Source organism: Pan troglodytes, chromosome 6, assembly GCF_028858775.2.
Source record: "Pan troglodytes isolate AG18354 chromosome 6, NHGRI_mPanTro3-v2.0_pri, whole genome shotgun sequence".
In the NCBI taxonomy this organism is placed as follows: Eukaryota; Metazoa; Chordata; class Mammalia; order Primates; family Hominidae; genus Pan; species Pan troglodytes.
The window spans coordinates 41,598,196-41,624,510 of NC_072404.2; the positions used below are offsets into that span (position 1 = coordinate 41,598,196).

The window sequence follows — 26,315 nt, forward strand, 5'->3', positions numbered from 1 at the left end:
TTTTGATGTTGATACTAATGTTTTTCTTCAAATTTGGGAAGTTTTCAGTTCTGTTTCTTCAAATATACATTCTGCCCCTTCCTTCCTAAACCCACCCCTTTTCTCCTTCCCTCCCTTACTTCATGTTTGATTTTGTTCTGTAGGTCTCTGGCTCTGTTCATTTTTCTTTCTTTACTTAAATTGGTTAATGTTATTTAACCCATTTTCAGGTTTGGTGATTCTTTTTTCTGCAAGCTGCAATCCTTCGTTGAGCTTCTCTAGTGAATACTTTTATTTATTATATTTTTTAACTCCAGGATTTTTTAAAAATTATCTTTTTTGATATTATCTATTTGATGAACATTGTTTTCATACTTGACAGTTTATTAGACTTTTCTTTAGTTCTTTGAACATATCTAAAATAGCAGGTTTAAAGTATTTGTTTAATGTCTGGGCTTTCTCAGGGACTGTTGCTTTTTTCCCCTGTACATGGGCCATGCAGTTTTGAGTTTTTTTTGCAAGGCTCATAATTTTCTCTTGAATACTAGACATTTTAAATATTTCAAATAATACAGTGTGGCAGCTCTGGAAATCAGATTCTCCCTTCTCTGCAGGGTTTATTGTTGTTGCTTTTTGTTATTTGCTTAGTTCCTTTTCAAACTAATTCTGTGAAGTTAATTTTTGCCATATGTTGTCACTGAAGTCTCTGCTTGGTTATCTTAGTGGTCACTTGTGAGTGGGCCTTTAGGGATTACCAGACACATCAAATAATGACAGCAGTTTGAGAGTGAGGCTTTGAAAGCATTCCATGATTGTTCTGTTTTTTTCCAGTTGCCACTAGGCTGCTGGTTTTTACTGTGATTGTGTGCTGATGGTTTTCAAGGCTACTGTAGAGGTAGAGAGATGAGAATGGGCAAGTTAAAATGCAAGAGCTGCTGTTTTTACCAAGGCTCAGCCCCTTTTCTTGAATCAGCATTACCTGGATTCCTGCAAGCTTTTAGTTAATTTCCAGAATTTTAAGTTAAGTTGATTTGAACAGTTTGTGTCAGTTTTCTCCTTGCTTTTAATGAAGCAGAATTTTCTGAAGTATTTACTCCACCAATTTCTTTGATGTTCTCCTGTGACAAGTGTTTAAGAATGTTTTTCTAGTCAATATATCATTATCTGTCCATGCATATTTTTCTAAAACCTTACTTTTAATAGCTGCCTGGTATTTTAATACATGGAGGTACTGTAATACAATTTTAGTTTCACTTGTCTTTAGAACTCATCAAAAATTGTTACAATTTTTTACTATTATGAGCAGTGCTTTGTTGAATATTCTTTTATCTTAATCATGTATGATTCTCAAGACTATCCATTTCTGGAAGTGGAATTTGTTGAATTTAAGACAATAAAAACTTCAGTTTTTGGTCCACATGGTTAAATTGCCCTTTAAGTAAGTGGTTTAAGTTTATATTCCAAAAGTCATGTAGGAGAGTGTCTCTCTTTCCACATTGTCACCCAGTACTGGGCACTAGTACTCACTTTATTATTTTTATTTTTATTATGAAATGGAGTCTCACTCTGTCATACAGGCTGGAGTGCAGTGGCACGATCTTAGCTCACTGCAACATCCACCTCCGGGGTTCAGATGATTCTCCTGCCTCAGCCTCCTGAGTAGCTGCGATTACAGGTGCATGCCTGGCTAATTTTTGTGTTTTTAGTAGAGACGGGGTTTCACTATGTTGGCAAGGCTGGTCTCGAACTCCTGACCAACCTCAGATGATCCACCCGCCTCGGCCTCCCAAAGTGCTGGGATTACAGGCGTGAGCCACCACACCTGGCCTCATTTTATTTTTTTAACTTTTGGAGACAGAGTCTCGCTCTGTCGCCCAGACTGGAGTGCTGTAGCACCATCCTGGCTCACTGCAACCTCTGCCTCCCAGGTTCAAGCAATTCTCGTGCCTCAGCTTCCTGAGGAGCTGGGACTACCTGGCTAATTTTTTGTATTTTAGTAGAGACAGGATTTCACCATGTTGCCCAGGGTGGTCTTGAACTCCTGAGCTCAGGCAGTCCACCCGCCTCGGACTCCCAAAGTGCTAGGATTACAGGAGTGAGCCACCACACTCAGCCTAATACTTATTTTATTTTTTTCTTTTTTTAAGAGATGAGGTTCTATCTAGAGGTGATGGGAGACAGTGACAGATCATCAGGCATTAGATTCTCATAAGGACTGCGCAACCTAGATCCCTTGAATGAACAGTTCACAATAGGGTTCACTCTCCAATGAGAATCTAATGCTGCCGCTGATCTGACAGGTGCCAGAGCTCAGGCGGTAATACGAGAGGCTGGAGATACAGATAAAGCTTCAGTTGCTTGCCCGCCACTTACCTCCTCTTGTGCGGCCCAGTTCCTAACAGGCCACAGACCGCTACCAGTCTATGGCCTGGAAGTTGGGGACCCCTCTACTAGGATATTTATAATTACATATGTGGTTACCTAATATTTCCATGATACAAAACTGGTCTAGATTCTAGGCCATTCTCCTTCAAAAAGAACCCTGCTTCCTTACAGTTTTACTGTTTAGCAGCAGTGTTTTCTACCCCTTCTTAAAATTTTCAGCTACCACACCCCTGTTTTGTTCTAATATTAAAGATGACATCTAACACTCAATTTTTCTTTCTGTTCCAAGCTCCATCATCATTCTGGGACATTTTTGGCTCATGTGTAAGACACTTTCAGTAAGTTAGCTTCAGTTTCTTGACTGTGCTTGAGCCATCCTTTTTTTTTTCTCTCTCTCTCATCTGAGAGCCATCCTTTTAATAGCCCTATGGAGGAATGGGTGGGAAGAAAAAATATTTAAAAGTAAAATATTAAAAAAAGAAATAATAACCCTGTGGGGCTATCATCTGCAACTTACGTTCCACTTCTAAAATCTTAATTGTATAGTCCATTTTAACCACAACTTACATATATTTATTTATTTTTTCAAGACAGAGTTTCGCTCTTGTTGCCCAGGCTGGAGTACAATGGCGTGATCTTGGCTCACCGCAATCTCCACCTCCCAGGTTCAAGGGATTCTCCTGCTTCAGCCTCCCGAGTAGCTGGGATTTCAGGCATGCATCACCACGCCTGGCTAATTTTGTATTTTTAGTAGAGATGGGGTTTCTCCATGTTGGTCAGGCTGATCTTGAACTCCTGACCTCAGGTGATCTGCCCGCCTCGGCCTCCCAAAGTACTGGGATTACAGGCATGAGCCACCGTGCCCAGCAACTTATTTTTTTACTGTCTTCTTTACTTCCTGCCTTCCATCCTTGATCCTCTCCATTTTCATTCACTGAATTACTTCATCTGTATTTGTCATCTCTCTTGGTCTTGTACTTTTGTGTACCCTTCCTGCAAAGCAAGTTTCAAATGACTCCTACAGCCAATTTTATTGTACTCAAGTTATGGATTGCTACTGGAGGAAAAGATCACATGGCTTCAGGGATACAGTCAAAGATTTATGGTCTTCAGCCTTAACCAGGTGGACAAAATTGCTTGGATGGCTGTTATGTATTCCTAGTCTCTCTCTCTATTCTTATGGTTGCTGTTTCACATCTTTACTTCTTAAAATCCCCTACTTCTCTTCTCTTTTTTTGGGATTTTCAAGTTGTTTTATATCTGGTACTTAGGGAAAATCCTGTCCTTCATTCCATAAATGTTATCTGTGTCCTTACTTAACTTTGTCTGCTACTTGGTGTTTTCTATTAGCATTCACACAAATAGAACCATCTGCCTTTTTTTTTTTTTTAAGTGCTTAAAACTCTTGACCTTGTATTTTCTGGCTGCTATCCTGTTGTTCTTCTCTTCAAAGATAAGCATTAAAAAAAATTGCTTATACTCACCTCCTGTAGTTTTTTTTTCTGCTTATTTATTTCCAGTCTGCCTTCTTCCCCTATCTTTCCATTGATACAGCTTTGAGAGTGGTTTCCAATGACAATAAGTAGATTTTTCTGTATCCTTAGATTGACCACTCCAGAGCATTTGGTATAGTTAACCACTTCTTGAGGGGGCTGCTACAGTTGACCTCCTTTGAAATGCTTCTGGGAACTCTTTGATTCTTCTTTTCTCTCAGCTTTTCCTAGGTTTGTTTAGGTGATTATGATGGGATGTTGGTGTTGCTTCTTGGCCTGCTTCCTACTCTGTATGCTGTATTTGGATTCATATCCATGGCCTTGATACCATTTAAATGTTGATTACTTAAGATATTCATTATCTGTCTAACCTAGATGTTTCTAGCATTTCTAACCTTTATATATACAACTGCCTACTAGACATTGTCTTCCCAAAGTCCACCTTAACTCAGATGATTTCTACTTTTAACAGTTGGTACTCACCATTCATCTTAATTGCTCAAGCCCAAATTAAGAAATCTGAATTTTATCACCCTTCTACAAGTTAGTTACAGAGATCTGTCATTTCATGTCTTTAATATCTAACCTAGCATTGTCCAATAGCAATTTGATGCAAGCCACATATCTAATTAAGCTTTCATAATAACCACATTTAAAAAGTAAAAATAAACAGGTGAAACTAACTTTAGTTTTATATTTTATGTAATTGGGATATCTAAAATTTTATTTCAACATGCAATCAGTATAAAATTATTAATAAGATATTTTTGATTCCTATACTAAGTCTTTAAAATATGATATTTTACACTTACAGCACATCTTAATTCAGACTAGCTACATTTCGAGTACTCAGTAGCCACATGTAGCTAGTGGCTACCTTAATGGCTAGTAGAGTTCTAACCTATATTTCTCTTTATCCTTACTACCTCTATCTTGGTTCAAGCCTTTATTTTTCCCCTGAGCAGCTGGAGCAGCTCTTGGGATTACTACCATTTTCTCCTCCAGTTCATCGTCAATATTCTTGTCAGTAGTAATTTTCTAAAGTATGAATGTGACTCTGCATGTGAATTCATGTGATTGTGCATTCCTCTTTGTATCTTTAATGTTCTTCCTAAGCTTTCAAGATGAAGTCTAAGTTCCTAAGTATGGCCAACAAAGTCCTTCCTCATCTGACTTTTGCTTAACTTTCCTAAGCTATAGTTCCTTGATCCTAAAAATGAGTTGTATTGAACTGTTTGTAGTTCCTATAAGGAACCATACTCTCTTCTTGCTTTTGGGCCTTTGCAGTTAATAACTCAACTGACTGAGACCCATGTTCTCCAGCTCCCACCCTCATCTCTCATCAAATTAAGGTCTACTAGTCAGTCCTTCAGTATCTAAAGGATCTGATCCCAGGATAGGATGAAACACCCTTCCTTGTTTGCTCTCATATATCCTTCTGTGCTTTCCTGTATCAGGGCATTTATCACTGAATTATTTTAATTGTCCTCTAGCTTATCTCACCTCCCTATTAGATTCTTAGCTTCTTGAGCAGGGATCTTGTTTTTATTAGCTTTTATATTCCTATTTACTAGAACACACATATATGCTTGGCATATTGTAAGTATGTTGAATGAATGAGTGAAGGGATGAGGTAAGTCTAGGAAGTTAAGATCTGAACTCTAAGTTCAGAGCAAAGAAAAATTGATTTAAATTTTAAGTTATCTCATTCTTGTATGTATTTATAGAGTTAAATATTAGAATCTTTTTAACAGATTAACTGAGAATCCAGAATAGGGTTAAGAAAATAAAAGTTGGTTCTGTCAGTACCCAGTTGTTCATATCAGTAAAAAGAGGAGAGCTGGGGGCATGCTAAATAGGTTATGAACCTTTAAAATAGTTGAGGGATGAGGAACATAAAAACTGATATTTAGGACATGCCTATGTAATCTTGTAATATTTTAGTTTTCATATTATATTAAATCTAGAATCTAGGCATTTTTAGACCAGTTATACTTAAAATATTTAAAACATTTAAATGGCAAATGAATTTCTTTAACTTTTCCCTTAGGCTGTATGAGAGATGGTAGGAATTTGACTAAGCAAGTACCAGACACATATCTGTGTATGATATAAGGCTTTTGTTAGGAATACTAAGGAGTTGAGAAGTAAACTTCTGCATTAATATCTTTTCCTTTTGTAGTCTGTGGTTGTTTTTCATATTTAGAATTACTTACACTTTAGGAGAAACATACTTCGTCAGTGTGTAAAACAATATGCTATATATATGTGTGTATATATATATATATACACACATATATATATATTAAAATCCAAAGGGAGGCAGATTGAAGTTATTTAGAAAAGATAAATGGTTATTTTTGAAATACAAAGTTACTAATGTAAACCTTGGATTTTTGTAGCCTGATGTTTAAACTGCAAATAGAATTTGGGTGTGTTAAGGTAATTTGAGGTGCGCATTATAGTCCCTAATCATTTTAGTTTTTTATTAAACATCTCATTTTGTAATGATATTGGGAAGTTGAAGGTTTGTAGTTCCTTCTAGGGTTGTTTTTCTCAAATTCTGATTTTTATTAGGCTTCCATTCTGTTACAAACTCCCCTTGATCAATTTTTTGTTGTTACTAAAAAGCATATTTAATAGTTTTCTAAATAAGTTGCTGCTTTTTTCTATTGGAAAATTTTTATCTACTGGAAAATTTGTTGAAAATTAGTATTCAGAGCTTTAAAAATGGTAATGGCATTTTAGATAGCAAGATTTGGGTAACTTTGGAATAGGAACAAATGGCAAGAGAACGTAAAGAATTCTTAAAGAATTTCAGTAATCTGTCTATTAGAACTTGTTTGAAGCGTGCTGTTACTTGAATATATTTGTGCTGAACTAATGTAACCTTAGAAGGAAGGTTAGAACTAAGTTACCGGATATTGTATTTAAGTTGATTTTTCCATCAAACAGTGGAGTTACTGTAGTTTGATTTTTCTTAACTATGCTTTTAACATACAGATTTAACATCTAAAAGATTTTGTAAAGCATATCTAGCAGATACGCTTTTAGAAAAGATTATTTGATAAATGTTTCTTCTTAAATGACTAATGTCTGAAATCAAGGAATACTTTAAAGACCTAGGGGTATTTTTGTAGAAGCTTGGGTGAATATACTTTTATTTATACATACTTATAAATGCCACAATTGTATCACTCACATCTATAAATAATGTTTCCTTATCCCGAGATATTTCACACTGGCACTGTGAACATTTGTGCAGGAAAAGAATCAGTGGGTGGTTAAGTCTTTTGAATTACAGACTATGGTTGATTTTAGAATTTAGGGTATGGAAAAATTCTTATGAGATATGACAAGTCTATATGTTTTAATCGACCAGTATTAAATTTTTTATTTTTTTTGAGACAGAGTCTTGCTCTGTCATCCAGGTTGGAGTGCAGTGGCGCGATCTCCACTCACTGCAACCTTTGCCTCCCAGGTTCAAGCGATTCTCCTGCCTCAGCCTCCAGAGTAGCTGGGACTACAGGTGTGCGCCACTATGCCCAGCTAATTTTTGTATTTTTAGTAGAGACAGGGTTTCACCATGTTGGCCAGGCAGGTCTCGAACTCCTGACTTCAAGAGACCTGCCCACCTCGGTCTCCCAAAATGCTGGGATTACAGGCTGGAGCCATTATGCCTGGCCAAATTATTAGTATATTTTCTAAATAGTATTTGTGCTAGGTAGCTTCAGAGCCATATTTTTGTATCTGATAGGACACTTCTATACGAATTTTGGGATGATATGTTTTTAGCCAAACCCATGTTTTATCTTTGTACAGAGTTTCTTCCTCAGAAGACGTTTTCCTGAAAGAGTAGTCATTCAGATTTTTAAAATATCTACTTTGCTAAGAACATAGAGATGAATATGACATGGTTCTCTCCCTCTGGGAAATCAGTCATATGGGGGAACTGACAAAATGTTTAAAATAATTTTATTTTAAAAAATATTTATTATAATAATTACATGCAAATAATTGTCTACTGTAAATCATCCTAGTTACTCTTCTTTGTCACCATGTTACTGAGACTGCTCTTATTTTTTAAGTTACCAGTGACCTTATTTCCAAATTTTATCAGTATGTCTGTTTCTGTAATGGTATCTTTCTCTGTAGCATTCAGCATAGTTAAATGAATCCTCCATCCCTGAGATGATCTTGGTTTTCTTCCTGTCTCCACTGACTGATCTTTCTCTGCTCCAGGGCTTTGCCTCGACCCCCTTCTTCTTTTTTTTGAGACTGGAGTTTCTCTCTTGTTGCCCAGGCTGGAGTGCAGTGGCACGATCTCAGCTCACTGCAACCTCTGCCTCCCAGGTTCAAGCGATTCTTGTGCCTCAGCATCCCAAGTAGCTGGGACTGCTACAGGCATGTGCCACCAAGTCCGGCCCATTTTTGTATTTTTAGTAGAGATGGGGTTTCACCATGTTGGCCAAGATGTTCTCGATCTCCTGACCTTGTGATCCACCTGCCTTGGTCTCCCAAAGTGCTAGGATTACAGGCATGAGCCACCGTGCCCTGCTGACCTCCTGTTTATCTATAGTCTGTCTTTGGGAATCCAATCCTGTTTCAATAGTATCTGTATGGCGATGATTCCTAAATCTATATTTTCAGCACCAACCAACCATGAAATTTCTCACTCTGTTGTCCAGGCTGGAGTGTAGTGGCATGATCACAGCTCACTGAGGCCTCAACCTCCTGGGCTAAAGCAATCCTCTCGCCTTGGCCTCCCAAAGTTTGGAATTACAAGCATGAACCGCTCTGGATGGCTGAGAGCTATCTTTAAAACAGTAATCAGGTCACTTGCCTATGAAAAACTCTCTAGTGTCTTCCTATCATGCCTAAAATAACATCCATATACTTCCTGCTTTGGCTGAGTCCCAAATGATCAGGCCCCTGCTTGCCTCCCTGACCTCATTTCCTATCACTCATCCCCTTGTCCACTACTTCACTTCATTATAGTTCATGGACCTTCTTTTTTTTTTTTTTTTTTTTTGGATACGGAGTCTCGCTCTGTCACCCAGGCAGGAGTGCAATGGCACGATCTCGGCTCACTGCAGCTTCCACCCCCTAGGCAGGTTCAGGCCATTCTCCTGCCTCAGCCTCCCGAATGGCTGGGATTACAGGCACACATTGTCAGTCCCGGCTAATTTTTTGTATTTTTTAGTAGAGACGGGGTTTCACCATGTTGCCCAGGCTGGTCTCAAACTCCTGACCTCAGGCAATCCACCTGTCTCGGCTTTCTTTTTACTCTTGGAAATACCAAGTTCATCCCCACTTTAGGGCCTACCCCTTTGCCTGGAATGGTTTCCCACTTTTCACAATTTTAAAATAATACTGTGTGCCAAAGACTGTTCTTGTTGCTAAGGATAAAGCAGTGAATAAGAGACAAGGGCAGACCCTGAGTCATTTTTGTTACACCTCTTATCTGATGAGTTCCTTCAAGGTGCAGTCTAAAATACTGTATTCTTTGAAACTACTGGTGCAACTTGCTCTCAGTAGCTTCCTTTTTTGATGTACCATTTATGTAATTCATTCAATCTCTGCGTTGATGGAGCTTACATTGTGGGCATGGTGGAGGTCACAGTAAACAAGTTGGGTAAAATTTGTGTTGGATAATGGCAAGAGCTAAGAAGAAGCATACAGCAGGCAGCAAAGTGCTAAGGTGAGGAGTAGGGTCATAATTTTAAATAAGGTGATTAGGGCAGGCCTTTTTGAAGGTGACATTTGAGTAATAAAAATAATCTGTGGCTGGGCTCGGTGGCTTAACGCCTGTAATCCCAGCCCTTTGGGAGGCCAAGGCGGGTGGATCATGAGGTCAGGAGTTCAAGACCAGCCTGGCCAAGATGGTGAAACCCCATCTCTACTAAAAATACAAAAATTAGCCGGGTGTGGTGGCACATGCCTGTAATCCCAGCTACTTGGGAGGCTGAGGCAGGGAATTGCTTGAACCTCGGAGAGAGGTTGCAGTGAGCCGAGATCGCGCCACTGTCCCCCAGCCTGGGCAACACAGTGAAATTCTGTCTCAAAAAAAAAAAAACTATTCCAAATAAAAAAAGCAACAAGTGCAAAAGCCATGAAGTGAAAGTATGCACTGTATGTTTGGGGGGTAGTTAGGGATTCAGTGTTGGGGAAAGTGAAGTGAGCAAGGGGAGGAAGTGTAGCAGGAGATGAGGCCAGAAGTAAGAGTAGAGCCAGATCTTGCTAGGCTTTGTTGGCTAGTGGCTTTCATTGGTACACATTGGAACTACTTGAGGAGCTTTAAAAAATACTGATGGATGGGTTTCGCTTGCAGAGATTAATGTAATTCATCTGGAGGTGCAGCTGAGACATTAGGATTTTATAAAAGCTCCCCCAAGTGATTCTAAGATGCTGCTAAGGTAGAGAAACACTGTAGGCCATCATTGGGACTTCGGCTTTTACTTTTGAGGAAGTTCGGAAGTCATTGGATGATTTTGTCATGGAATAATTTTGTAATTAACTTTAAAACTGGGGTTTTGTTTATTACATTTAATTACCTTAACTATAAAACGGACTCCAGTTGTTTGAAGTGGGTTGTGATATAACTCATAGATTTGTATCAGTATAAAAATGCACACTTTTCACAGTTTGGCCAAGGATTATCTATTTTATTTTCTGTGCTTCATTAGTTGCCTTTCAGTTTTCACAGTTCACATATGTCTCCTCTTTCCATCTGTTTCTGCTTATCATCTTTAGCTTCCTTCCTTTTCCTATATCTAAATGTCTACATTTCTTTAAATTCTGGACTTCAGTTTAATTAATAGAACTTGAAATACAGCATTGTATAAAAAGGTTTTAACCAAAACATTTGCATTTGTCTCATCTGAGCTGTCTTAATCCAGTGACTGACAAAGCAAAATTGCATGAAATTTACATTTTTTTTCTTCTTGTAATTTAAAACTTGGTTCCTGTATACCTTCCTGGAACTTTATACTTTTGTATCTTTTCTACCATTTCTGTAAAACCTCAACTGCAGGGTGCAATAATGGGCCTTATTTTCTATATTTCAGCAGGACAGTTGCTGAAAATGGGTTTAAACTCACTGGCATTATATCCCACACAAAAATATATTACTTTGACATGTTTAGAAAAAAGTCTGCCTTTAATTTCTTTGTAATTTACCTCTAATTTGTTGAGTTACATGTAAGTAACTTTTTTTCCCCTCTGTCTTTTGCTGTGTTTCAATGGATTTGCCTCTCCTGTTTGGACTGAATATGTCATTACAATTCTTGGAATTCTTTGTTTACTGTTCCTCTGTGGATTTCTTCTGTTGGAATCTGGAACACTGGAATGATGGAAATGTGTTCTTTACAAAGTAGCTGTGAGTATATTACATAATTTATAGAGATTTTTTTCAGTCTCAGTTAACTTAAATTTAATTTACAGTTGGATGAAATATGAGCCAAGGAAACCTTAGGTTTAATGGATATTTCTAACTCCACTCATAGCAGACTTTCAAATATTTGACTTAAAAATGTTAGATTCTGATTAGTCTCCTAATTATTATGTTTATAGTTAGCTTTTCATTTTAATGGGCTTCGTTTTTAAAATTTGGCTTAAGAATTAGTTTTATGAAATGAACAAAAGAGCCAAAGATTATGGATGGAATATTTAGCTACATGACTAGTAAACATTGTAGACTTCTGTTCTTTGTTAAATCCAAATGTATTGAATTGATGTTTTGATCCCGTGATTGCTTTTTAAATGAGAATTTAAATGTGGCAGAAACTTTTAAGAGAATGTGTGCCTCTTTTTGCTATTTTTTAATGTTGAGATAAGACTACCTCCAAAGTAAAATTAACCAATGAGACTCTGCTTATTCAAATAGTCTTAACTACGGACAGCATTTCTCACCCATGGGTAAGTTAGAAGTCAGACTTATTTACTACACCAATTTGGAAGTAGATTTCTTTCAGTTACTCACGAAACTATTGTTGAGGTCATCTAGGAATAAAAAACCAATAGAAAATGAAGTTATAAGTTACTTTAAAACCTGGATAAACCTGAAGATAAAGGCAGTAGGATCATGTGAAACCTTGAAGTGACAAAATTGGACCTGGCATAACAGCTTGAATGATACTGTAGCTGGTTGACACTGATCACAAGAGCCTTCAAGAGTTTATTTTTTAAAATTGCTTTAAATTCAACATTTTGATTTCATTTCATGAATAAGAAGACAAATTTCAAGAATCTCATACCTGTGGTATAATTAGTCAGTGTGATCAAAGGAGATAATTAAAAAGGATTCTTAATATGATATGAAGGGGATTTGAATTTTTTTATTGTGAAGAATCCTTTGTTATTTTGCTTTTTTAGTTGGTCAATCATCTTGTTACTAACTACTGTCAATTGAAATCTTTGCTCTGAGGCAGGTTTTCTAAATTTTTATTTCATTCCCTTGGATTTTTATAATTAACCATTATATTGTCAGTCAACTCATGCTCAAATAATTTTGTCCATTTAAGAATTGATAGTTTTATTGATAATGCCATGGAAGTAGTTTGATTTGCTGTGAATAATAGTATAATTTTCTAAAATAGGTTAATGAAGGGAATTTGAAAGTGTGATTGAATAGTACTGTTGATACATGAATAACTTGGCCCTTTTTGCTTTTGTCAGCAACAGAAGAACCTTGAAGGCTATGTGGGATTTGCCAATCTCCCAAATCAAGTATACAGAAAATCGGTGAAGAGAGGTTTTGAATTCACGCTTATGGTAGTGGGTAAGATATGATTTCTTACTAAAATGGAACTTTGGTTTAAGTTTTAAACGTTAGTCAACTCTGAATAGATTTAAGAAAACACTGGCACAGATATCTACAGTGATCATATCTTTGTTGTATTTTCTCTTATGTGCATACATTTTAAAATTTAACTCAGTGGCATAATGGGATTTATGTCTTCTTGCCTCTTATTTTAAGGTAGAAACTACAAGTTGAGAAATGGTGGGTGATAGTGTTGGAGTGGAACTCTAGAGAAGTTATCTTCAATTCATAGTGCTACAAAAGAAAATAGCATCTGGTGGTTACTTACTACTCCAGGATAGTTTTGTTTTCTGGCTTATATGCTATAGTGGAGTATCATATAAGCATTTAACTTAATGTGCTCTGAATTTTGAAAAGAAAGGTAGGATAGAGGATCATAATAATGTAGTTGATTACCCTTGGAATTCATTAATTGAATGTAAGCACTGGAATGAGTAAAATATGACTCTCCTGGTTCTCTTATTCAGTCTCAGTTTTCTTTTGTGTTTTATTCCATGAACACATTACCCTGCCTATAGTCCATTTGAAAATACTGTTAAGGATAATTTTGACTGTAGGTTGGTAGCATCATTATTCAATATGAAGAAACACACTGTGTCTTTCCCATCTATAAGTTTAGTTATCTTCAATGACAGTCTTACTCTTAAATGACTATACAGTATTTTCACCTCATATAGGCTGACTTTAGAACCTAAGTTACGAATATTGTATAGTGTAACTTTGTTGTATTTCTCTTATTTAAGAAGGTGAATTGCAGGGTAGTGGATTAGCTATCCTTAACAAAGAAAGTTGAGTTGATGCTGGACTTTTTAGGTAGTATACATTTTTGTTAACTATGTTTCAACATCTAGTATTTTTATTTTGGTGCTGAATTAGGTTAATTGAACTAGCTGTGAAATACTCCTTTATTGGGAGGTAGAATATTTTATCTACTGACTGCAATATTTTACCTGTTGGTCAGTTTTTGGCTCTTTGGAAGTTGTATACATCGTCAGAGTTCACAGTTAAAACAAGTACAGAATTTGCAAATTTGATACTTTATAGCATTGGTTACCTTGTCTATGTATCTCTTGTTGAGTAGAAGTATAGTATATCTAGCTTGCAAACTGCTGCTGTGGAGTAGAGATGGGTCTAGATAGAGGGATAAAATAATGCAGAGCATACCTTTTCTTCGGTAGGTTGGTAACATCATCATTATATGAAGAAACACTGTATCTTACCTTTACATATATAATATTAATAATCTCAAGTGACAAACTGTAGACAAATAGAATTTTTTCACTTATGGGAAAACCTCCTAGGTCCATTGGGAGAACTGTAACAATTTAAAAAATTTCCTTTGACTTTAGAATTTTTGTTTAAAGAATTACTTTTTAAACTATACTTAGTAGGATAATGTCTGGTGATCAAGGCCAGAGAGTTGATTTAAAATCTCTGTGGCATTTTTCCAAATGAAAAAAATCAAATAGTCATCTGATTTTGATTTTTAGAGGAAATATTCAGTCTCTAGATGTATATTACTTATTAGCTTTTCTAATTAATCCCTTTGTGAAATGCAGCTTTTCTTTTTTCTCTTCCTAATGATAAGACTTCAACTGAGGCCAAAGAAAAATAGGTGTTAATATCCTTACTTTCAAGTGTTAATATCCTTACTCTGTTTTCCCACTGAGCCTTGAACATTGTTTAATTAACTACATTTGAATAGATATATTGAGTGCAGGTATTAGATATTTTCATCTATATAGGTGTAGTGCCTAATACATAGTCACTTACTAAGTATCTAATCACTTAGTATCTAATATGTAGATTTATTTTTCAGATTTTAGGCTGTCTCTAACAGCATCATTTGCAAATCATAGAAAGCTGAAACCAACCTTGCTTTAATATTCTTGACTTAAAAACTTTCAGCTATTCCTTATGAGCTAAATCCTCATTTTTGGGATCTAAACTCAGAATAAATTTGGCTCCCACATTACGACAGTTCATTTACAACTTACACATTGATATCAACTGAGAATCTGTAACAGATTTTTTTTTTTATTAAACTCTTTGTACTTTGTTGGAAAACCTTTAATAATCTTGCTTCATAAGCAATGTTTATTGAGTACTTGCTTGAGTGACTTATTTGTATCAAAGAAGCATGCTGTGTATTCCCATATTTTCTGTCTTAAAGGAGCTTCTGATTTATATGACAAGATAAACCACATAGAAATATGAGTCAGTAGAATCATACAGAAGTTAAGAGCCATAGAAGTTTAAGGGTATAGGACAGTTTGCCTCAGTTGGAGATTATTATTGCCTTCTTTTGAAAAGGGAGGCATTAGGACAAATTTTTGAAGGATAGAATTGGGGCCAAGATTGAAGGAGCAGTCCTGTTGGGGGAAATAATAGCCATCATTTACATAACTTTTTTATGTGCCAGGTAATGTTTTCAGTACTTTATGGGCATTATCTGCTAACTCACGATTCTTACAACAGCCCTATGAAGTAGGTATTGTTATCCCATTTTGGAGCTGAAGAAACTGAGGCATAGAGAGATTAGGTTACTTGCCCATGGTTACATTGCTAGGAGATGGCAGAACCAAACCCAGTCTACTGCTCAGTTAGTCTGGGATGTTCTTAACCTCCATGCAGAGGCTAATCTGGGGATACTGGGTATAGTGCAGTGTTTATAAGAGTACATCCAATATGCCTTGAACTTAGATGAATTCAGTGAAAGAGAGAATGAATGAGAATGAGAACTAGAGAACTTAAATAGTACAAGTAATTTTTCCTGTTATTCCACTGGAATGAGCATCTGGCCTAGAGTGGGTGTGAAGTGGGAGAGGTGCATTTGCTATTCTCCTAGTCATTATCAGCTTCCACATAGTTTGATAGTGTGAACTCCTCACTTTGCTGAATGTTATAGTCTAGGGACAACAGGGCACCTAAATACAAATTGGTCACTTTTTATGTGTTCAAAGAAACAGTTACCTATTTTAGTGGAGGAGGAAGATAGGTTGTTAGCTTGTATGTAATTGTGCTTTATGGATGATATAAGGAATTTTTCAAGATTTTTTTCACAGCACACTGACTTTAGGATCTGACCCCTAAGATGTAACTTTACAATTAAAATTAAGCTGGAAAGGTAGACTAGCCAGGATTTTGGAGACCCTGATTGGCAATTTGATGGGGAGATTAGAATTCTTGATTTTGAATCTTTAAAAATTTAGGCATATCAAATAATGAAGACATGTAGATCTCTATTCAGTGAAGTTGTCTAACCTGTTTGGCTTGGAACTTGACTATCATTAGTGTGCTCCCTAATTAGACTTAACTGTGATAGAGAATAAATTTTTAATTGTAATATCCTGTTTTTACTAGAATTCTTCAAGGAGGCAGAACTCAGAAGACTGTAGTTTGCTTTATTTAACTTGAAATAGTTTTTAAAACAGGTAGTATTAAACCTATTATTCTGAATCCTAGGAAGATAGAATCCAAAATTCAGTCATTTCTGTAATCTTGAACTTTGCAAAATTTTTGTGATAACAGAATTTTAAACATTTAATGATATGTCAGTAATGTATTTGACCTATGCCACATGTGTTTAGTGGCAGATTGGCACTTCTATTTTTTTTTCCAGTGGGAGAGAGCTTAGAATATGTTGGTTTGGCCATTTTTTGGGATTCAGAGTTTATCCTAATTTTTTTTTGGTATATGCCTTATCAGAGAAAGTTTAGGAGTTACTTAGTTAGTGATAGGATATACGATGACTATCCTAGTTGTCATTTTCCTCCACTGCCTGTTGATGTTTGAATTGATAAAATAACATCTATATCAGTTTATCAGGTTATTTGAAAAAATTGAAAGATAATATTGGCTCAAAATTTTGTATCTAGGCTGTTGAGCATTTTGTGGTATTTTTAAGATATGTTAATTCCGTGAAATGTTTTGAGTTATGATTTTAAGATTTTTCCTTGAGCTCTGTATTTTTATTTTGCTTTTATTAATAGAAGTAACTTAACTGATAATGACTTCACAACATTGGGGATATACTAAAAACCATTGAATTATACACTTTAAAATGGTGAATTTTATCTTAGAAAAAGTAATTCAAAAAGAAAATTTAGAAGAAAAAAATCACATAATTCCACATGTCCACTATTTTAATTTTGTACATTCCTTCTAGCTGTTAAATCTGAATATTCTTTAAAGCACTTAAAAAATAAAGTTAATATATTTCATTGCAGAAATTGGGAAATGCAGAAAAGCAAAACGAAAATAAATATTGTCATCTGTCACCTATTGATAATAACTCTTAAGTATAGGAACATTTAGTATTCTTATGTGTATCTGTAATGTTCTATGATTGCCTTTTAAATGTGTAGTTAAATTGTGATTATCTTGTGATATTGTACGTTCTTTCATAACCTATCTATTGGTCAAATTGTAGACTTTAATGGCCTGTATAGGTTGAATATATCATTCTTGGTCATATTGTCAGGATAGTTAAAATTGCTAGCTAGTATTAGTGCTATAATAACATCGTTATAGTTATACCTTTGCTTCAATTTTTATTTATTTTCTTAGAATAATAAAGCTTTGGAAGTTTGAATTGCTGTTAAGATTGATGCATTGATTTAAGGGTTTTGATACATAATACCAAATTGCTCTAAAACAAGTTGTGTACCATTTTGTACACTCATCAAGTGTTGACAGCACTGTTTTTCCTGAATACTGCCAACATTGGATGTTGATCTGATTCCTAAAACGTGGTATCTTATTTTCATCTGTATTTTATTGTTGCTAGTTATTTTATTTATTTATTTTTTGAGATGGAGTCTTGCTCTGTTGTCCAGGCTGGAGTGCAGTGGTGCAGTGTTGGTCCACTGCAACCTCCACCTCCCAGGTTCAGGCAGTTCTCCTGCTTCAGCCTCCCTGGGACTACAGGTGTGCACCACCACCCCCAGCTAATTGTGTATTTTTAGTAGAGATAGGGTTTCACCATGTTGGCCAGGCTGGTCTTGAACACCTATATTGACCTCAGGTGATCCACTTGCCTCGGCCTCCCAAAGTACTGGGATTACAGGTGTGAGCCACCACACCTGGCTGTCGCAAGTTATTGTTTATTTATCTTTGATATTCTTTTATAAATGGTGTGTTCCAGTTTATTTTTAAAAACTTTTTTTTTCTTTAGGTAGGTAGGTACTCTGAGGGCATTATTATTATTTTGTTGTTGGTAGGCATTGACATTTTTTTCCAGAATTTTTTGTGTGTTGTATTTTCTATTAGCTTGATTTTTATATTATCCAAACTTACTTACTTACTTACTTACTTACTTCCTTCCTTCCTTCCTTCCTTCCTTCCTTCCTTCCTTCCTTCCCTCCCTCCCTCCCTCCCTCCCTCCCTCCTTCCTTCCTCCCTCCCTCCCTCCCTCCCTACAGGGTCTTGCTTTGTCACCCAGGCTGGAGTGTAGTGTCACAATCTTGGCTCACTGCAGTCTCTGCCTCCTGGGTTCAAGTCATCCTCTCCCCTCAGCCTCCCAAGTAGCTGGGACTACAATTGTGTGCCACCGTGCCCAGCTAATTTTTTGTTTTTGTATTTTTTTTGTAGAGGTGATGTTTCGCCATGTTGCCCGTGGCTAATCTTGAACTCCTGGGCTCAAGCGATCCATCTGCCTTGGCCTCCCAAAGTGCTAGGATTACAGGTGTGAGCCATTATGCCCGACCTGTCTTTTTCTTTGTGGTTTACTTAATGTCTTCTTGCTTGATTCAAGGTTATTAGAAGTTTTACTACATATTAAATATAAAGACTAAATGACTAATTAAAGACTAATTTTTTATTTTGAAATCTTAAATCCGTATGGTTTTTTTGATCTAAGTTGTGAGGCAGGAATCTGATGTATATTTTTTAAATGGTTAAGTAGCCCTACCAAAACCGTTTGTTACAAGCTTAATTTTTAAAAGTGTATATGCTTGGTTTGTTCTCTTTCTTACCCTTTGGTTTAGTTCATTGGTCTTCCTATATAAATACTACATTCTTGGAGTTATAAATTTCCAGCAATTATGTTGTTGATTTATGTAGGAAGATTACCAGAGTTTATGTTAATTTAGGGAGATAGGCAAACAGTAAGTCAAATGATTACAAACTGCTATTTTCTAGAAAGAAATAAACATGGTGAGACTTATTTGGAGTCATCAAGGAGGACCTGCCTTTTTGAAAAGGATATTTTTTCATGCTAATTCCTGAATTACATGACAGTTAGGAAATACTAAAAAGAGAAAAAAAGGAAAATAAAGACTTAGCAGCAAGAGATAATAATCATTAATATATGCTGTGTTTATCTTCCATATTTTACTTTGACCACTGCATAATGTTTCCAGCTGTGGCTATCTGATATTTTACCATTGCTTCATCATTTGACATTTGAATGATTTGTTTTGTTTAATCTCATAATAATGCTGCAATAAAAATTTTACAGAATGGAAATTTTGGTCAACATTTTAACGATAATGCTTAATGGCTATATGTGTATTCTAATCTGAGATGGAATATGCTATAATTTTTGTAAGTTTGTTATGTTATGTTATGTTATGTTATGTTATGTTATGTTATGTTATGTTTTTTCTGAGACAGAGTCTTGCTCTGTCGACCAGGCTGGAGTACAGTGCGCTATCTCGGCTCACTGCAACCTCCACCTCCCAGGTTCAAGCAATTCTCTGCCTCAGCCTCCCCAGTAGCTGGGATTATAGGTGCCTGCCACCACCACGCTCAGCTAATTTTTGTATTTTTAGTAGAGATGGGGTTTCACCATCTTGGCCAGGCTGGTCTTGAACTCCTGACCTTGTGATCCACTTGCCTCGGCCTCCCAAAGTGCTGGGATTACAGGCGTGAGCCATTGCGCCTGACCTGTAATTTATTTTTTTACTGATGGACACTAGGTTTGTTTTTACCCCTACCCTTGTTACAAATAGCATGGCAATGAAGATCTTTAAACACACAGAGTTTTGTTGTATGTATGTTGGCAGACAGAGGGCAGTATCATTATTATTTATTTGTTAATAATTCCTGAAGTAGGATTATTAGATCAAAGTATTTGAACATTTTGTGGCTCTTGGCACATACTGGCAAATTGTTCCTTTCTTTTCTTTCCCTTTTCCTTTTTCTTTTTTTACCTTCCCTTTTTCCCCTCCCCCCTTCCTCCTTCCCCCTTCCCCCATCCTCCCTCCTCCCTCCCCCTCCTCCTCCCCCTTCCCCCTCCCCCCTCCCCCTCCCCCCTCCCCCCCTTTCCCCTCCCCTTCCCCTTCCCTTTTCTTCATTTCTTTTTGAAACAAGGTCTTGTTCTGGTGCCCAAGCTGGAGCCCAGTAGTATAATCAGAGCTCCCTGCAGCCTTGAGCCCCTGGACTCAAGTGATCGTCCCACCTCAGCCTCCCAAGTACCTGGGACTACAGGCACACACCACTATGCCCAGCTAATTAAAAAAATAAAAATAAAACAAAATTTGTTTTGTAGAGATGGGGTCTCACTGTGTTGCCCAGGCTAACCTTGAACTCCTGGCCTAAAGCAGTCCTCTCTCCTTGGCTTCCTAGAGTGCTGGGATTACAGGTGTGAGTCATCATGCCTGGCCAGCAAAATTGTTTTTTAAAAGTTTATGCTACTAAAGATTATATATTAAAAAAGGAAATTTTTTTTTTCTGAATTTGAAGAGATTTATGGTGTATTTGAAGGTTAGGCTATTCATTCCATGGATGTTATGACTGTTTTAGATGCTTGAGAGGGATTTTAAAGGTACATGAATACACTATAATAGTAGAGGAGGAAAATAGTATACACATAACTATACCATGAATCATAATGTGTTAAGTGGCATAAGAAATGTGTAAACCAAATGTTATGGAAGTTTAGAGAAAGACTTTACAGCTAAAAAGCATGCCATTATCTTAATCATTTACTAATTCTTGAGAAAAAATGGTACTTTTTTTCAGTAATTCGTATATTCATGTTTTGTTTGCTTAATTCTTAATCTGAATTAATGGCTTAAATCCAGTGTCTTAATCATGGAACAGTGTAGTTAGGAAAAATACTTGGAAAATCAGTCTTACAGATTGCAGTCTATTAGCTAGATGTAGTGGTGTGCACCTGTAATCCTAGCTACTCAGGAGGCTGAGGCAGGAGAATTGCTTGAACCTGGGAGGCAGGGGTTGCAGTGAGCCGAGATCGTGCCACTACACTTCAGCCTGGGCGACAGAGTGAGTGAGATTCTGTCTCAAACGTAAAAAAAAAAAATGTGGTTCTGTAACAAGAGCACTATCTGGATTGACATATGTAAGAAATGTAATCTTGATAATATACCAGTTTCATTTAGCAGTCTTTTAAAAAGTCATCAATGTGATTTTAAAAATATAAGCAAGTCATTGAATTATGATTCTTAATCTGTTTTTGCTTCTCATACATATACTATCCTTATACGGTCTTTGAAAATAATACAAGAAACTCCAGTGTCGAAAAACACAGCTATCCTTTCTTTTGACAGACCGAGAGGCCTAAGATAAACTTCATAGTATATAGGCTGAATTAGTTAAGGATGGTCATGTTTGTCAGACCTAGAGAAACTGTTCTCTTGGTATTGAATACACTCAAGATTGATTGGATAGGTGGACTGAAGTAAAAATGGTATCACATTTGTTAATTTTAATTAGCTAGATGTTGGGACAGAAATATGAAGGCCGCATAGTCTGTCAGTATTTTAAAAGAACTCAGTACTGAACGGAAGGCAAGGACATGAAGGGAGCACGTGTTAGTGTAACTTCTTTACAGATAGAAATGTAATTCTCACATAGAAGACTCATTTAGTATGTAGTTTTCATCTTGGCAAGGAAGACTGCTCTTTCTTTCTCCATAATGGGTAATTTCTAAATCTTTCCTAGTCTAGGTCATGGAGGCCAAATACTATTGTGGGTCAAGTGGGTCCATCATTTTCTTAGGTGACTGTATCACATAAGTCTGAAATGTAATTTTAAATATGAGATAATAATATCACCTTCTGCCTAGCTATGACTACAGTCTAGCACCAAAGGAGGTCAGAATTTCTCCCTTTATATTTAGTCCATCTTTCTGTTGAAAGCATTTGTAGATTGAGTGGTTTTTGTATTATGAATCAGGTTTATTCTCTCCCAAGGCAGGAAGTTTTCAAGTATTACATTTTTTAATACACAGCAGGTGGATTTTGTCTGAAAGATAGTTTTATGCCAGGATATTGTACTTGTTTCACTATTGAACTACAGAACCTTAGAATTATTTTAGAGATTGGGAAGGTATAACCTGTCTCCCATGAAAGACCTTTGTAGTGGTAAATTTGCCAACCTTGTTAATTTTACTCAAACTTTGTTTTTGAAAAAAAAAATCCTCATTTTAAGTAATAATTTTCATGTATTTATATCTAGGTCTTGGGGTTTTTTTGGTCTGTTTTACTATATAGGAGTATATAGCCATTTAAAGCAGTGGCTAAGGTACTGAAGGCTGTGGATCAAATTTTTAGCAGGGAAGGGGGATGCTGAATGGGTTCACTGACTTGCCAAACTTTCTGAAATATAATTGAGATTTTTATCACGTCTTTATATTCTGGAGACAGATTGCATATTTAGAATCTCAAAAAGGTCATCTACCTAAAATACTGAAAATTATAGGTACAAAGTATTTTATATAATTAGAAGTGTACGTCATTATTTACTGCACATGATTACTGTGCTGAAAATAATGTGTTAATTTTAAATTTTGAAACAATTCTAAACAAAAGTTACAAGTACAGTACATAACTTTTTTCCTAGGATATTTGAGATGGATGCTTCTCTTTTGTCCCCCTAAATACTTTAGTATATCTCTCTTCCTCAAGGATATTCTCCTATATAGCCATAATATACCATCAAAATCAGAAAGTAACAAGTGTATGTTATACACACACAGACACACACATTTATATATATATGTGTGTGTGTGTATGTATTGAAAAATATAAGTGCACACTTAAATCTCCAATTTCATTCCATCACTGTAGGGGTCCTAATTTTCATCTCTCCCATATTTGTATTGTCCTCTGATGGTGAAAATACCATTATCTTCCATATGTGTACTTATTTGATCAATCCCCCTGTAATTAATCCATCACCTCCTTCAGGTTCTTCCCTTTCTTCTCTGAAAAATATTAGGGAAGAACCAGAGGGAGGTAATGGATTAGTTAATTGCAGGGGGATTAGTGTAATTAAGGGGGAGGCAGTGGCCCTGCTTACCTCTCTTGTGCTGTGATGTCTTATGCAAGGCCATTCTTCTCATGTGGATGCCCCCTCATCCTATTTAACTCAGACATCTCATGCTAGTCCATTCGTATGCTCTATTAGAAACTTTTCCTCATTCCGTAGGCTCTAATACCCTAATACCCTGTTCTGGGCCACTGTGGATTTCTCTCCAGCATGGACACCTACCTCTGTCAGTCTCACGTAATGACTTTTGGACTGAATTTTTAGGAAGAAATATGGAAAAGATAGAGCTGAAATAATTTTGAAGTGTTCAAAAGCCAGTATTTGACTGTATTATAGAATTAATTGGTATGTGAATAGAATAGTTTTTTCGATGCCTAAAAATGTAGAAAAATTAGTAAAATTGTTATTTTGGACTGCCATAGAAAAAAATGGTGGAGATAAAAAGCTCTGGAAAAATTTAGCTGGGGAATTAAAATTATCTGCATATGCCTACGAGTGTTGCAGAGTTATAATATTTACATATATTTTGATAAACAAAGTAGCATGTCCCCCAAATTTACTAACAGTTGAAACAAATAGGTTGATATTTAGAAGGAAGAAAGTTTTAGACTTTGGGGCTTGTTTCTTGTACTGCCCAGAACTCTAAGTAAGCAGATGATAAATACAAGGTAATTATGCATATCAAAGAATCAAATGTGAAGATTTGATTGTGAAGAGTTCATTCTTAACTCAAGTTTTTAATGATCAAAGGCTATAAATTGTTTATTATGTTACAGATGGAAATAATTACAGCAATAACATAAAGGATGAGCTCTTTCATAGCATGCTTGTCCTGGTTCAGAGGGTAAATTTTAATTGAATGATTAGTAATTAAGTTTATGTACATCAGCAGTGTAAGTGCTAAGAATTACTGATCAAGCGGATGACATGAAAATGAAAATGATTACTTCTACCCTCAAAGGAATTTCCAGGGAAATGCACACTACTAATTACATTTAGTTGAATAAAGGGTATAGTAATGTACATTTAAAGTGCCATGTAGTCGGGAGTTTTTATTTAGATTTATGTGGTAACTTTATTAGTCTGATAGGATCGATTAGAATCTTGAAACTAGTAACTCACTATTGTGTTTAAATTTGGAATTTACAATTTATTTTGGCAATTTTGTAAAATTTTATTCATGTTTTTGACTTATGTTTTTGTCACACCATGAAAATAAGCCTTCTGTATTTAAACTAACTTTATATCTACTTTGAAAAAGTGCAGCAGCTGTTACACTGAAAAGAATATCATACTTAGTCCAGTTTAAAACTTCAATTTCTGTCACAGACAAGCTGTATGACCCTGGACAGATCACTTTGAATCTCACTTTCCTTTTCACAACAAATATTTACCTAGTCTTTTTTTTTGAGACGGAGTCTCACTCTGTTGCCCAGGCTAGAGTGCAATGGCGTGATCTCGGCTCACTGCAACCTCCGTTCCCCTGGGTTCAAGCAGTCTTCTCCTGCCTCAGCCTCCCGAGTAGCTGGGACTACAGGCGTGCACCACCACACCAGGCTAATTTTGTATTTTTAGTAAAGACAGGATTTCACCATGTTGGCCAGGCTGATTTCCAACTCCTGACTACAAGTGATCCACCCACCTTAGCTGGGATTACAGGTATGAGCCATTGCTCCAAACCTTACCTTGTCTTTTCTAATCCAAGCATTGTGTTGTGATTACAAAAAGTAAACGAAGGCCAGGCTCATTCATGTGTGTAATCCCAGCACTTTGGAAGGCTCAGGTAGGAGGATTGCTTGAGCCTAGGGGTTCGAGACGAGCCTGGGCAACAGAGTGAGACCCCATTTCTAAAAAAATATAAAAAATAAAAATAAAAGAGCTGTGGTAGGGTTCCTTAAGAACTTGTGGGTGTAGGATGGTGGTAGAGTGGAGATACTTACACAGGAATGCTGTGTACTGTGAGTGACCACCCCTGCCTCACAGAGGGCTTGAGATAATTGTGTATATGAGTGTACTACATATATATATTATATATGTAAAATACCTAGTACATCTGTAAATTGAATAAATGTTAATTTTAAACATATTTTTATTAGTGCATTTTCATGACTTAGTTTTAAGATCCAAAACGAGGAATGAAGAAAAGGGAAAGCAGGGATGGTAGACAATGATATGCAATTAATAAGCTAAATATTTGATTAATCCTTACTTTGGACTTCTGTTTTGGTTGAACTCTTTTGATTATAAACATTCGGGGCAAATGTGTGCTCTTTGTAATTCAGTATAGATTGCTGGGCAAAGCTCTTTTCTGGTGAGAGTCAGATTTAAAAGATAGTTGAGAATTTATTCTTTTCCTTCTTAAAACATGGTTTAGCTGAGTAGCTTAGATTCTTAAAAACACAATATGATTTTTACCTGTCTATTCTGTGCAGGTAAATATCGTGCTCAAGTTTTTTATGTGATATGACTATTTAGTCTGAAGGGTGCACTTGCTTTATAGTTGCTGAATATTAATGCTACCCCTTGCAAACCTTTCGAGTATCTTGTTTTCCCTTGACTGTGTCAGGTATTTAATGTTAGTGATAGGAAGACTCTTAGGAATTGATTTTTTTTAAAGTTAATAAACTTTAAAAAAAGTTTTACTTTGAGATTTTGGACCTGATTTTATATATGTGGATGTTTGCCTTTGTTGTTGAATCAACATGAATTATATATTTGTTTGAAATGTGGTTGGATATTTAGATAACTCCTGTTTTTTTTTTTTGATATAACAGATATTCAGATATATGGCTTGAAATTTTCTTCCTATAAAAACTAGGACTTGTTACAAAATGTTTTTTGATTAGAAAAGTAATATGAAGGAAGTATATGGCATTTTAAGAGAGAGGACATCACCATTGTTAAATTTTGTTATTTTTCTGCATCTTAGGCATAGCTGTAATACCATATTTATTTTGTATACTTTCTTCATCTAATGCTGTGGCAAGCATTTCTCTATGTCAGATTTTTAAAAGCTAATTTTCAATGGCTGAATAATATTTTTATAGGTGTATCATAATACGCTTAGCCTGCCTCCCATTGTTGGACCTGGAAGGTCTCCCTCTGCCACCACACACACACTTTTTTTATTGTTAAAATATTATTGCAGTGTTTTTCTCTGTGTGTTTCATTCCTAGAAGTAAATGGCATGGTAAAGGATGTTAACTGAAAATGTCATACCAACTAATACAGTTTCTATAGGTGTGTGAATGCTCATATGTGTCTCCTCCTTGCCAATATTGAGTGGAAATCTCTTTTATTTTCCTGGAGAAGTTGGTTCTTTAGCAGGAGGGAAGCATTTGAGAGTGTCTTCAGGATGGCTGAACTTTGCAGTCTCTTCAATAAATAACTTCCCATAACTT

General features: G+C 36.1%; 1 protein-coding gene across 8 annotated transcripts in view; it reads left to right on the forward strand.

Annotated features, from left to right (window-relative positions):
- SEPTIN7 (septin 7) overlaps positions 1-26,315 on the forward strand; it is a 104,494-nt gene that overhangs the window by 19,329 nt on the left and 58,850 nt on the right. For 3 of the 8 annotated variants that reach the window (XM_054687078.1, XM_054687079.2, NM_001197121.1), the window contains 1 exon segment: positions 12,534-12,636. In XM_054687078.1, the coding sequence (XP_054543053.1) occupies positions 12,627-12,636 (10 nt within the window). In that variant the 5' untranslated portion in view covers positions 12,534-12,626. 8 annotated transcript variants of the gene reach the window in all.